Below are 14,593 nucleotides of genomic sequence, written 5' to 3' on the forward strand. Positions count from 1 at the left end.
TCTTGACGTGAGGTTCAGCTGCAAACACTAACTGTCTTTGATAAAGATAAAAAAATAATTAATATTAGTGTGAAAGATTGAGCAAACCCAACATTTCCATGTAAATGAAGCAAAGCCACCCCCCCCTTCCTCATGTTTGAAAATCCTTAAAAATATCCTCTGATAATAAAGCAGATAAAATAAAGGACGATGCAAGGCCTGATCGGGTCGAACGGTCACTTCTGTGAATTCCATTCATTTCTGATAATGGACACTTCGAAGGGCATTACCACTTCTGCCATGGTCTATTACAAAATAAAATAAACATTAAATCAAATATTAGTACTGTCATGTTGTTTTTCTTTTTTTTTATTTTTGGTTTAAATTGTTTTTCTCAAGTAGTGGACTATATGATATGCTGTGTGATGCGTTGTCATGGTAACAGCTACAGAGGCTGCAGTGACCTCGCTCTGCCGCCGCAGAAGAAATGGGTATATAAGTTAAACGCCCTGATAAGTATTACAAAGCATCATTTCAGAGGAAAAGTTCACCTCCCACCTCTTGGTTTTGACAGGTGATGAAGAAAAAAATTGTTTTAAAGAAGCAAAGTCCACAAGTATTTTCCTAGATCACCTTTATCATAAATATCCACCATTAACTGATCATTAATCGAGTAACAACTTCTTTAAATAATTATTAATGCAATTATTTATGAACACGTATTAACTCGGAATCAAGCAGTAAGGTAAGCAAGATGGAAAGACAGACAACAAACTATTTAAAATTAAAGGCAACATGATGGTAAACTTTAATTTTTATAGAGATCCATCACTGTGCATATATCACTGCGCAGGCTACTTTAAAACAAACTTTTGCTTTATCTTCTGGACGAAAACAAGCAGCAAGAGGTGAACTTTGTCTCCGAACTTTATTTAACCTGTTGGGGTGATCAGCATCTATGTCGCTTTCCTTTGCCGCTGCAGTCGCTGCCGACACATTGACATGTCGTTATGTTACCTTGACAACCCGCCACATCATGTATCAAATCGTCTGCTTTTGTGAAAAATGATGTAAACTCGAAAAACGGGAAGAATAAAGTACTAAAAACTAATTGATTTTTTTTTTGTAAGCGACAATGTTATGTGCGGGATAATGCGCTTCAAAGTATGCATTATCAGAAATTAACACACTCCTCCGAAATGAAGCAGAGAAGTGCATTCATTTCTGATAATGACCACTGCATGGGGAATTATCCCTTACTTAATGGATACCCTTCAGCCAATCAGAATTGAGTGTTCATTGGGACATAATTAAAAAGTAAACTGTTCCTTTTTGATGCAGAAACCTGAAAATGTCTCAACTAGGTGACAAAAATCAGATTTTTTTCCCCTTCTTTCTTACTATGTTTGCTTCCAAAATTAGATGGGATTTCAAGGACGCTATTTATGGAATTTTCTTCTTGGGGTTTATGCAGCTAAAATGAGAAGACAGAGCTGTGGGAACAAGGCGGCAGAAGGCTAAGTTTGGAAGTCAGAGAAGGAAAGCCTCTGGAGAGTGCAGTTTTTCGAGTGGGCTCTAAATCCCCATAAAGTTTCCTTCAGCGTGCTGCTCGGATAGAAAAGACTCATTTTCTTTGTGCTGTGATTGCTTGGGCAATTCTGAGAAATGATTTTATGTCTCCGTGTGCGACATTACCCTAATGCTATGATTCCATCTTAAGGAGGGAGCAACAATCTTTTTGACCCTGTCATCCTCTCTGGAGCTTGAGTTGTGTTTCCATTAGTTCAAGTCAAGCTGGGAGTTGCTGCTCTTAATTTATTTGTTGGATTCTAACACTAAATCTTCATCATGGGGAATTTATTCAGCTGATTTTCTTCGTTTTTTTGGTTTAGGATTTGTATTGTATGTGTAGGATTTATATGAAGGTACTAAAAGTTATTCTTTTCTCAGGAATTTCCATGCAGGTTAACTGTTCTGATCTGGTGAGTTTAGATTTGTGGAAATCATTCTTGAAGATCCACTCTTCTTTTTTGGTGTTTTTAGCATGTTCTTGTGGCATTCCTTTAATGATGGTGAACAATTGTGCTCTAAAGGGGCTGTAAGCTAGTGGGAGAGCATATAAGGGATTAGTAGACTTTTTAATGAACTTCTACTATGCAGAAACCGTATTTTAGATTTTTTTAAATTTTATTTTGTCTAAAAACTGCAAAATTATAATTAAAAGGTTGCTGGGGACACTTTTAGATGATTGGAGTGGGACTTTACGTCTTTTGCTTACAATTCTCCTGCTCAAGCCAAGATACGTCAGTCAAATGTGGCCTCAAAAACAGTTTAATTTCTTCTATCTTCCTTAAAACTGATTAATATTCTGTTGTTGTTTTTTTTTTAATTCACAGGTTGATGCAGTCATTTTAATGATCAAGTCTTCAGACGTTTTGTTTTTTAGGAGACGCTTTAATGCAAAGCATCCATTTCTCTGAATATATAAAGTTAGACTTAAATAAAACTATCATTCAATTTGTTGAAATATCACACTATTTTGTTCACAATCAAAGTCTAACCAAAAACAATCCTGATGTTGTCGAGCGGGGAAGTCTCTATATTTAGAAGCGTGGCGGTCTGGTAAGAGTCTTTGTCCTGCAGGGCGTCTTTCGCCACGATCCTCCTTCGCTGCCTCAAAGGGAGATCCACCTTCCTTCCTCTGCGGCGGCATTTTTAGCTTCAGCCGCATTTGCTTTGTGAATTAATTTCTGATCAGAGAGCAGGAAGAGGAGACGTTTGTCCGACGCCTGTGCCGAGGCGGCGGGGTCACAGAGGGTGCAATTCTTCACCTGCTTTAACTCTGCTGCAACTAAATTGAGATATAGAGACATGATATGCAGGGCAGCAAACGGGACAAGTAATTCATCTTTTGTTATTAGGTTGTCACTGGGCAGGAATGCGTTTGCTTTAAACAACAGCTGATTAAAGAGAAGTCCTGTTAACTATCAGCAACGGGACAGTCACCTCCATCAGGACTTTAAGATGCCCTCTGTGGAGAAATTTAAATCCCAAATGGAATAAATGTGTGCAAGGATTGATCCTTGAAAACATTTCCAGAGGAGATTAAAGCTCTGATACACAAATCCTGCAGCATCTCCAGAGTGACAAAAAGACAGTTGACTAAATGACCGTGGACTATTTCTGACCACGTTTAAATGGGTTTTCTCAGTGCTTTGAGATGGAGTTACGTGCTGAAAATCATGTGGGAAATGGAAGAATGCCAAGAAGAAAAGAAAAAAAAAGACATTTCCTGTGAAAATGTGGTTGCGGGGAGCAGAAAGCTTTCATCTTACCCTGCTGTAGGAGTGAAAGTCTCAGCAAATATGGCAACAGAGACAGAAAAAAGGAAACAAAGTTATGGAAATCTAATTGAAACATTTGACAAGCTTGGTGCATGCTTTCCAGTTGGTTCAAAGGGGAACCTTAATACAAGTGTATGTTAAATGTTGTACTAATTATTTTTGGATTAACTTTACCAAGTCCTGAAGAAAAAGTTGGGAAACAATTATATTTGAAGCACAGAAGAAATATTAAAGTTTCATTTGAAATTCATATTTAGTTTTGAATAAAATTCCCTATTGTTGAAAACATTAGTGCAAGATACCTGAGAAGAAATGAGAAAAGTTGCGTGAAAAGAATGACATTTTTTGAATGTTCATGTTTTAAAGGCTCTGATATCAGACAGTATATGAGAATTGGACCGAGGGAGAATGACATCACTCATGGAAAATTACTTATTTTTCAAACGAAATTAAATCAGTTTAGTCGCCACGTTTGGAACCAGACGTCAGTTAGCAGTGATTAGTCCGAGTTGGTCCGGGACAACATTTTTATGGCAACCAATCAGAAGTGTGCTTGAAAACCACACCCCTCTCACATACAAATCAAATCTGTCAATTGAAGTTCTTTTAAAATAAATGAAAAGTTTCTGTCCTCCCTGAGCTACATTTTGACACAATCAAGTGTTTCAATCGTTCAATGTGAGTCAACCTATTGAGGCATCTGATTGGCCAGTTTATGACTTGAGTAACTTGCGTAACATTTTTCCAATAATATCATGAAAAAATGTAGGGTTAACAAGAACATGTTAAAAAAAAGGTATCAAAGCAAGAATGGTTACTCTGACGAATAGAATGACTGAGTTCGCTGTTGATTTCTTAATATAAGTCTTCAAGATTTTTGGCTTCTTGGAGCCAGCGGGTACTTCCTGTTTTGGAGGATACCCAGTCTGGTTCTCATATACAGTCAGTCAACATGTTAGTTTGACTGAGATTCTGACTATTCTCATAAAAACTCAACTAAAAAAGTAAATAGATGGCAGCAAAACAACAATTTAGCAACAAACAGGCTTCTGAAGGAACACATTTACACCTTTCTATGACTTTTAAATTTAGTTAACAAAAAATCTCATATTATTATTTGTGGTCTTTACACCCACTGTGATTTTTTTTATACTAATTGCATTTACATAATTTTATCTTTTTTAAACATTCCTTGTTCTAACATTTTTGGTGCACTTTCTTTAACCTTAGAAGTATTGGATTTAAGCATTCAGGTTCTTGTTTGATTTCATGAGAAACAGAACAAAAAAGTTTGTACTTATTAAAAAATATCTAAATTTATATGTACTTAAATTTGCATAATACCACAAAAAACACGTTTTTTTTAAGATAGAGGTATACTTGCATTTTGCTTATTTCTTCACCTAAACACAATCAAAAATTGAACGTTTTGATGCACAACTGTGTTCTGCATGTGATTGTGAAGCGTTCTGCATTTGTCGGGTTTGTTAAAAGGCAGCTCTTGTTTAATTCTCAGCTGACATTTATCAAATGTCAGCAAACATCCTCTTTTGGAGAGCTTTCAGTATTCATTGAGACCACAGGCCAAAGGTCCATCACAACAAAACCTGACAACCACAAGAGTGGCTGTGGATTGGGGGGGTGTCAGAGCTCGATGCTAAGGAACCAAAACATCTTCCTAAATGTTTGTTCTGATTGTTTTCTTGTGTTTTTTTCCCTTCGCAGTTAACGCCTGGATGATGAGAGGGTTATCAGGTGAGCATCTCCACTCCTTTTTTAACAAACGGAAAGGAAATATTTTTGTTCTTTATACTATAGAAAAGCAGGTTTTTATAGACAACAAAGACTGTAATCCACACATGAAGCTTGTGAGGAGAAACACAAAACTGAAAAATACATCCATTTTTGCTATGTTACACCGATAATGTCTTCCTTATCCAAAGGCGCACACAGCCGAGCTCAATTTTCTGTCATCTTCTTTCTGACAGCCACAGACACTTTCAGTGTGGAGCCCACCACCCCCTGGAGGAGGAAAATCTGCAACGAGTCCCGTCTGCAGTGGGAGGTGGAGGTCTGCGGGGACGAATTCAAGCGAAGCATGGCCCGCATAGATCCGTATTACTGGTGCAACGTCACGCACTTCATCAGGTAGGAACTTCAGATGTCTGGAAGCCTTTTAGACCAAATCTGCATTTTGATTCGAGGCACATCAGACGAGCGATTGAGTGAAATTCCCACGTCACATGAAGGGAATCAGGCGTCTCTTTTTATAGAACTCTCAGAGAGCAGTCGGCATGAATACCACAAGGTGTCTACAAAACGCAACGCAACAAACAATCCATCAAATTCCCAATTTTTTTGTTTTTTCTTGTTTTGTACAAAACTAATCGTGTATCAAACGGTAACAAAACACTGGATGAAAAATCACGGTTTGAACCGAAATGTGTTCTCTCTCCCCCCATGTCATGAAACCACTCTGAGATGGAATTAGGGCTGCCACGATTAGTCGACTAATCGACGACTAATCGACTATTAAAATAGTCGACGACTAATTTAATAGTCGATTAGTCGTTACTTCATATTAAATGGAGTCAGTGTAGTAAAGTTGAAAGTTATAATGGTGTTATGCTAGCTTATTGGACTATTTTGGCATTTATTAAGGTTTTTTTAGGCTATTTTGGAGTTTTTATTTCACCTACATGCTAGCTGTCTTTGCTAACTTATGCTTTTTTAGGCTAATTTGGCCTTTAACTCATATTTTAGTTGGCTATCAGCATCTTCAGCCATCGTCACTAGCATCTTTTGCGGCCAAATTCAGCTTACATTTCATCTATAATGATGCTAGTGTGAATATATATATATATATATATATATATATATATATATATATATATATATATAGTTTTTAGTTAGTTTAAAGTGAATGATGGTTAAGATTTGTGTTTTACATCAACTTTGTGCATGACCTGATTAGTCGACTAATCGGAAAAAATAATCGGTGATTAGTCGACTATTAAAATAATCGTTTGTGGCAGCCCTAGATGGAATTAGGCTACAACTCTACAAAGATAGCATGTTACGACATTTAAAGATGAGATAAGCTGTTTTCTTTGGCTCCTTTCTTGCTGCAGGAAACAAGTGTCCAAACGTAGAAGGAGAGCCAGAATATCTTTTCTATAGAACAGCTACAATCAAAGACTGCTTTTCTGCAATAGAAGTGAATATGTAAAAGAGCGACCGCCACAAGTTCTGTGATCTGATACAGAAACAGTCACTCCACCTCAGCTTTTCTGTGTAAATCTGACAATGTGAAGCCGACACGGTGCTGGATTACATCGAGATGGGAAGCAGATAGAGTTTACGACATGCTAGATTACACACACAGTGAGATCCTGGTAAATCTTTACAGTAATGTGATCGTTGCTGCACATCTCCTCCTGTTACCATTTCTTTTGGAAGAAAGTAAAAAAAAATTCTGGAGATTTGAAGAGGTTTAATATAATGCTTGGTTGTGATTAAATAATATCTTACAGTATTTTCTTAAGAATCCAAAGCCTTTTGTTAAAGTTGTGCCAAAAGTGTGAACTCCAGACCAAATGAAGCAATATATGTAAGTTTTAGCCTTACATTTTAAACTGGCTGGAAAAAAAAAAAAACGATAATTTAATTTATGTACTTAATAAACTATTTGTGGAGCTATTTAGATCGTTGCAACATTTGCTTGTGTCTTTTCACTGTTTGCAGTTACGACTCAGACGTCATTTCCACGCTCTCTTGACTGCAAACTGTTGCTTATATGATTCAAAAGTGTTTATGTACACCAAAAACATCGATGTTGTTTAGAATATTTGAAGGATTTACACAAAAAAGGCCAACATTTACAAAACTTAATGTCACTACCAAACATCTAGAATATCACATACTTTGTCTCACTCCTTTTAGTTTGTGACAGTTCTAACACAAGGATGGAAACGATCCCTTTCTTATGTCAGTCTGTTTTCAAGGGTTGGATGCTAGTGCTAATGCAGCTAACGTGTAGCAGAATTTAACTATGTTTTATTTTTAGTTTTAAAATGACTGTTACTAACATAACAACACAGTGTATCCGACTGTTTGATTTTTACGAGTTGCAAACAACGTCGTGTGTGTTATTGCAAATGCACTAGCATGGCTAACATGTAGCGGTGCTGGACTGTGTTTTTTTTTTGTTGTTTTTTATGAGTTACTAACATGGTTGAGATGTAGCAAAGTCACATTTTTTCTAGCAATCAGTCTGTTTTTTCTTTGCGAGTTTCAAACAAGGTTGGGTGTTATTGTGATTAGTTTATCGCGGCTAACATGTAGCGGTGTCTGACTGTTTTTTTACGTGTTATTACCAAGGTTGGGAGTAGCGGAGTCACAGTAGGATTTGTTTTAGCTGTATTAGTCTGTTCTTTTACATGTAGCAAATGCGGTTGTTAGTAACAGATACTGTGAATGCACTAATACAGTTTACACTTCTAATGTGGTCAACGTGTAGCGTAACAAGTTCTAGAGTGACTGTGAATACATTTAATAAAGCATGACTGATAGACTTATTTCTCACTCTTTTGTCTCATTTAATGCATCTTATAGTTTGGTGCATCCTACATGACATATGTTCGAAATTGTTCATTGACGGTGTGCCTTAATGTATACTATAGTGCGGAAACTACGGTAGCATGCTAAAATGTATGTAAAAGTTTTAGCTTGCTTTTTCCTTTGTATGTGAAAAAAAGAAAAAATTAAAGGTTTTAGTTTTTGTTTCTATTAGATTTGTGTTGACTCAGCAATAAATTTTAGATAAAACTGAGCTGTTCGTAATTTAGTGTGCAATTACAGCCTAAATATAACAGTGATTAATGTATTTTTATTTTTATCTATATGATCAAGGAAAAACTGCAAAGACAAAAAACACCTGGAACTGCAAGCCTTTCCCAAACTCCCATCACTCTTCCCCTTCTACAACCGGAGCCTCCCAGTCTGAGTATTTTCATAACTGTTACTCCTGAATGGAGTCATCCTCTTGAAAACCCTGGCACCTGCAGGAAGATCAAAAACTGCCTCCTTAAGACTTGTTTCTCCACTTCACTTTGTCTCACCTCTGGCCCCTCGTGTTTGTCTTTTCCCTCTTGCTTCATCTGCTGAGTCAGAAGGGAGCAGGGTGAGCTCTGACATGGCTGTCAAGCACAATCGTGCACTCCGGAGTTTAAATAATCCACTGAATTATCAGTTGGCAGGAAAGATTTGAACTTTTTCCTGAGCATGGCAGGTTAAGTGAACACTTTGTAAAGTCATATATAATAGTCAGAAACTGTTTATCTTTCCCAAAAAGTCTGTGAAGCCTCATGGGTTCATCTCTGTATCTGTGATGGATGATAAACATGTCTGGCTGTGAGGGCAGATTGGGCGTTGCACTAATGAAATTTACAAAGTACTAGTAATGAAGGTATAAAACAAAGAGGTGGGAATGATCCTGTAAAATCTAGCTGTAACCCCAACAGAGCTTCATATTAACTCCGTTCATCCTGTTAGTTTTGACTATAGAAAAAGGCTAGAAATAGATACACAAGAAAGGCTTCACATTAATATAATTTGTATCTTTATTTTAAAATCTAGTATTAAAGTGTCTTTTTATTTCATTTTAAAAATTTCTAAATAAAATTACCATAAAACTATTTTTAAAAACTAATTTTTGCAACTTTTTGGGGTTTAAAGGATTTCTGTCACTGGCATTTTTATAGGAGGAGAACATCAATATTTTTCTTAATAGTAGCCAACATCAATATGTTCTATTAATCTTTGTTGTATTAAAATTGCTATGATATTGATGTTAAAAGGAAAATGGCAAAAAAACTCTTCAAAGTAAATGTGTTTTTGCTTTTAAACGGTTAATTCTGTCTGAGCTTTCCCGTCATGGTTTTGGGTTTGAGGAGTTTGTTCTATTTAAAGATGACCTGTGATCTGTAATCTGTATAGATGTGGTGAGTTGTGTTTTTCTAGCTTGCCTTACACAAAAATATTTTAGCTCTGGGGCAAAAGAATAACAGTTCAGCAAAGTTTTCTTCTGTATACACAAGAGACAAAGCTTTTTGTTTATTTTTTTTAACGTTTTTTGCAGAGACTAAGAAAACGTTAATACCCTATTCCAACATTAGATTGATGTATTATTCAGAGTATAAATCAGTTTTGTTTTTGTATAGTTTGGCCATGGATGCGACTAGTCAGCAGCGACTTATGTGGTTTAAAAAAAATGAAATATTGGTTGATATATTTGTTATTTTCCCACTAATACCGGGTTGACCCTTGAGAAGAGGGTCCGCCCTGAGACTAGAGTCCAAATCCAGGCCCACTCATACCAAAGACTCTAAACATGGGACCCATGCCTCCCTGCTTACCACTCACCATTCAGGGGTTGGATTGGGCGGTTAAACCACCAAATGGTTCTCGAGTGCAGCTGTGTCAGCAGCTCACCCCTCCCCCAGGGGATGAGTGGAAGCACCCTATAGGTGCTTGACAACTATAATGGGACTTTAATTTTCTTAACTTTTTAGTTGTTCCCCACTAGTTACCTCTGGAGGGCAGTGTAAGTGTGCGTATCAGTATTTGCTACTGAAAGCACCACAGAAGAAGAAGCCCCACTCAAGTTCAGTCTGATCAAACTTGATGGTAGCTTCTCCCACATATGGCAGGAGACAATAACTTTTTCTCTTTTTTTATGGATCTTTTGGCTGCTACAATATATACTCCGGTGCAATTTATAGTCTGAAATATATGATCTAGATTGCAGCAGTCAAAACATGTCAAGCCAAACTACATCTCTTCATTATTTCATTTCTTTACAAAGAAAAAAAAAAACTACTAGAATTCAAATAACCTTATATTTTTGCTACAGGCCAGGACATCTTTGCCAAAAATTGGCGAACTTGTTTTCTGACATTTATGCCACCGAACAATAAGCACAAGTCCATAAATCCAGGCGTGAGGAGTATTTCATCTTTAGACTCTGATCTGGCTGGGGGGGGGCACAGGGTCAATTCACTGCTGAGCTGGTGCCGCTGCGTTTATTCATGAGAATCTAAGATGGACTTTGAGGATAAAGAAATGAGGATGGAGGAAGGGGGATTTGGCTGGGCTGAATGAATTCATCAGAGCTGAGCTGAGGTGCTGAAAAGCTCCAGGGCAGCTCTGAGCGACCCTGTTCAAATAAAGTGTGGTAGTGGGGCTGAAGAAGTGAGTGTATTCTTGGTCACAATGATGGATTACTAGCCCAATCTCAGAGGCTTAGGTTATTAATAGCTAAACCACAGCTGGGTTGAAACGCTTCTTTTGCCATCATGTGACTTAACAGGAAATGACTCACTCCTCCTCTTTGCATGTATTCATGTTGGAAAGTCTCTGATTGAGTTTCTAAGCATCTTCTTTTATCTGTCTCCTCAGGGAGTACCACCTCTTCACCCTCTGCACAGAGTCAAAGTCCCAAAACGTCAACTGCTACTGGCCCAATCCTCTGGTGGAGAGCTACATCATCCGCATACACAAGCACTTTTTCTCTAACTGCACCTGGGAGCAGGTGGTGTGGTTTGACCCGCCGGACGACACCCTTGCCATCCTCATCCTCATTCCGGTTTTCCTCACCTTAGCCATGATAGCTCTGGTGGTTTGGTGCAGCAAGAGGAGCGACCTTCTGGCTTAGCTCAGCGAAGAGGACAAGAAAGAGTGAATCGAGGATTTGTCAGTATTTAAGGACATCTTTCTGCTTGGTCAGATTATCCCCAAAGGATGCAGATGTTGTAGAAAAAGAGAAGTGAACTTTTTTTTTAGTGAAGTTTTAGTACCGATAGATGGCTGTGTCACTTAATCTCTCAGTGTTCAACATAATATGTCTTTACACACATCTGATATGTTAAGGTATAATTTAATTCTAAAGAATTAATTGAAGAATAACATCAAAATCACCTTTCTGAATTTTGATCACTTTTCTGTTTAGTTACAAAGAGCCTAAACCCTTTAACACCTGAGATTTAATTCTTTGACAACAAAAAACAAACAAAAAAAGGCATAATCTTTGATTTACCGTAACTCTTGGACTGTTAATCCAATCAACATTTATTGAGTGATTCTAACACAAAGAAAAGTGGCTTTTCATACCAGCTTTGCAGCCATGCAACATATTAGTAACAGGAAGTGTTGCATAACAGCACAAAACAACTTTTTCTCCACAACAGAATCAGCTGATTTACATTGATTGCATGAACCTTTCATTAGATAAATACTAGACTATATTAGATGCCTGCATATCAGGAACGGATCAAGGCATTTTATTTTTGTGAGTGGAATATGACGAACAGATGGCTACTGGTTCCACGCGCAGCAGGTTTATTAGCACAGACAGGAGGCAAACACGGCCTTAAAGCTAAATCAGGGTCAGGCAGACAGTGGTCAGCATGGGAGTATCAGAGATCAGACGTTGAGTAGACCAGGACAGACGTAGATCGAGGCAGGCGGCAGGCAAACCGTGTCAGAGTAGAAGCAGGGTCAGGTAAACAGAAGATAGAAACGCTTGGTAATGCCGGCAGGGGGACACAAACAATACTTCACACTGAGTGATTAACAAATGAGAGTCAGGTGAGTGGTATCCGGGAACTTTGCGCTGGGGTTGCTGGGAGATTTAGTGAGTTTAGTAGCCTGCAGACGGCTCTAGGGGGAGACAGAGTTTGGATTCTTGACAATGACAATATTTTGAGGAAAAGGCCCAAAAGTCAGCAAGATATTCACAGATTCATTTATATATATATATGAATATATATTTTTTTAAGCTTTTTATTGTGTTTTCCAAGTTATTGGTTTCTTCTTACACCAACAAAGACCTTCAAAGGCGTTTTAAAAGAAAAAAAATCGGACTTTTCTTCCTCTCTAATCAGAAATATTATCTTCGAGACGGTTATGAGACGAATGTCAAGGGACCATCTACTAATGCAATCTGTGAGAAAAATGGATAACAAAAATCCCTTAAAAAACAACCAAACTAGTAAATGATAACATTAAAATGAGCTAATCCTGAGTAATTTGTGTCAAATTCATCAACGGTTTTAAAAGAAAGTCAACATTCATTTATAAGAATTTACAATAGAGAAATGAACTGCATGCATTCAAAAATATTCAATTGTTCTGAAATGCTAAAGCTACACTCACCAAAATTTATGACACAATTGTCTCCTATTTTTCACCATTTAATGGTTAACTATATTTTTAGTTGATACTTGTTCTATTTTTGCTTGACTAATCAAGCTGCTTCACAGAAGTGCTCTGTTTACATGTTAAATGATAAAAGAAGGTTAAATGTGTCACACACGTATAACTTGGGATCAGATCAGGATGGGAAAAAAAAATCAGGATATTACTACCGTAAAGTGTTTCATATCAGCTTTTCTCCGCTTCAGAATCAGCTAGATTTATACTAATTGCTAAAGCTCCGGTGTTAAAGGGTTAAAATTAGTTTAAAAAAAGGCTTATGCTTGGATTGAAAAGGTGATTGGGAGCATAATTAAACACATTCATCTGAAAGTTATCAAACCCCTCCAGAATGTGTCACCTCCTAGCTTTTTTTCCCCATCATTTCAGTGTAAATGCTAAGCTAACTAGCTGCAGGCTCCTTGCCGCCTCATTTGTCTTCTTGGCAGGAAACAGTAAATATCTTAAAGTACCGCAATGCTTTTTTAAGAAACTAAGAAAAAAAAAAAAAATTTTTTTTAAGAACAGTCATTCCGGGGGGACTTGACAAGCTGGACAAAACTGTGATTCATCCCTTAAACTTCTGGATCCAGACTTCAGACCTCAGAGATTCTTGTCAGAGCACTGTATCCACGCTGAAGGCCGAAGTACGTATGGAGTCAGAGACTGAACTCTAAAGGCTTTGGGAAAGAGGACCCTTGAAGAAGTTGTAAAACACCCAGAATGGACGGTTACCGCTGGAATATTCACGCCAAAGACGGCACAACAATTCCAAACTCTTTGTGTCCTCCAAAGGACTGTTTCAGAGGACGTTAACTTATACTGTTGTTAATAAACTGTTAATAGTCACATGGGAGGTTCTCAACAGATGCAATAATTATGAACTGACAATGAGACCTCGTGCTGTACAGTTCTGCTCTGCGTCTGTGCTGTCTGCTGTATCTGTGTTTGCTCTCCAGTATTTCTCAACACTTTCATTCTCAACAAGTTGGATCACATCGATGTATTTTATTGCTTCTTTGAAATGCCCTACAAAACCTAATCTTTCACTTTCTATTGAACCATCACTCCATCTGCCAACTTGCACCTATGTATACTGTTAATAAAGGTAGTTTTATTAATAAAAAAAACATGTTACCACCATTATCGAGTTGGGTAAAACCTTTCTAAAGTATTACAGGTACACGGAACCGAAAAAACAAAGAGTAACATTTTACTTTTAGAAAGTTTTCTGTGTTTTATGTGGCAGGATATCTGTCACATTTGGACAGTTTTCTTCAACAGAGGCTCCACTCAAACATGGTGTACCCCAGGGCTCCGTTCTAGGCCCGCTTTAGTTCTTGCTTTACCTGCTCCCACTGAGGTCCATTTTTAGGAAATATAATGTGTCATTCCACTGCTATACAGATGACATCCAGATCTACCTTGCTTTAAAATCTTGTGGATCTGAGTGTCTCAACATAAAATCATGAATGGAGCTGAACTTCTTCTGTCTGAATGAAAATAAAACAAAGGATTTTGTTTTTGGGAATAATTGACCAGGGGAGACAGAGCCTTTTTTCAGTTGGTCTAGAACTCAGGAATGTGCTCCTCCTTTCTGTGAGGTCTGCCAGATCTGTCACTGATTTTAACTCACTTTTAATAACTTGTCTTTTTAATCAGGCTTTTAACTCCCGTGAGCAGATTTAGTGAGCCAGCTTGTTTAATTGCTTTTATTGTATTTTATTGTTTAATTGCTTGTATTGTTTTATTGCTTTTATTGCTTCTATTATTTTATTTTATTGTTTAATGATTTTATCTTTATTTGTTTTTATGTTCAGCACTTTGGTTGCTTCTGCTTTTTAAGAGCTCTACAAATAATAAATGGATTGATTTATTGATTAAATAATTAAATATTGGGAATAAAATGCAAAAAAAAAAAAAAAACTTTTGCTGTTCTGATGAACATCTCTGAATTTTGAATAAATTGAATCCAATTGTTTAAAAAACAAACACCACTAAAACATGTAAATTCTGGA

The 14,593-nt window shown here is 37.2% G+C and overlaps 1 protein-coding gene across 1 annotated transcript in view; it reads left to right on the forward strand.

The window, feature by feature from the left end:
• The window catches only part of LOC112151482 (receptor activity-modifying protein 3), a 38,634-nt gene extending 24,916 nt beyond the window's left edge, over positions 1-13,718 (forward strand). Inside the window, exons 2-4 of the mRNA XM_024280444.2 lie at positions 5,049-5,078; positions 5,312-5,471; positions 10,782-13,718. Coding sequence (XP_024136212.1) covers positions 5,049-5,078; positions 5,312-5,471; positions 10,782-11,037 — 446 coding nt within the window. The 3' untranslated portion in view covers positions 11,038-13,718. The remainder of the gene's footprint in view (positions 1-5,048; positions 5,079-5,311; positions 5,472-10,781) is intronic.
• Positions 13,719-14,593: the final 875 nt, after the last annotated feature.

Source organism: Oryzias melastigma, linkage group LG20, assembly GCF_002922805.2.
Source record: "Oryzias melastigma strain HK-1 linkage group LG20, ASM292280v2, whole genome shotgun sequence".
In the NCBI taxonomy this organism is placed as follows: Eukaryota; Metazoa; Chordata; class Actinopteri; order Beloniformes; family Adrianichthyidae; genus Oryzias; species Oryzias melastigma.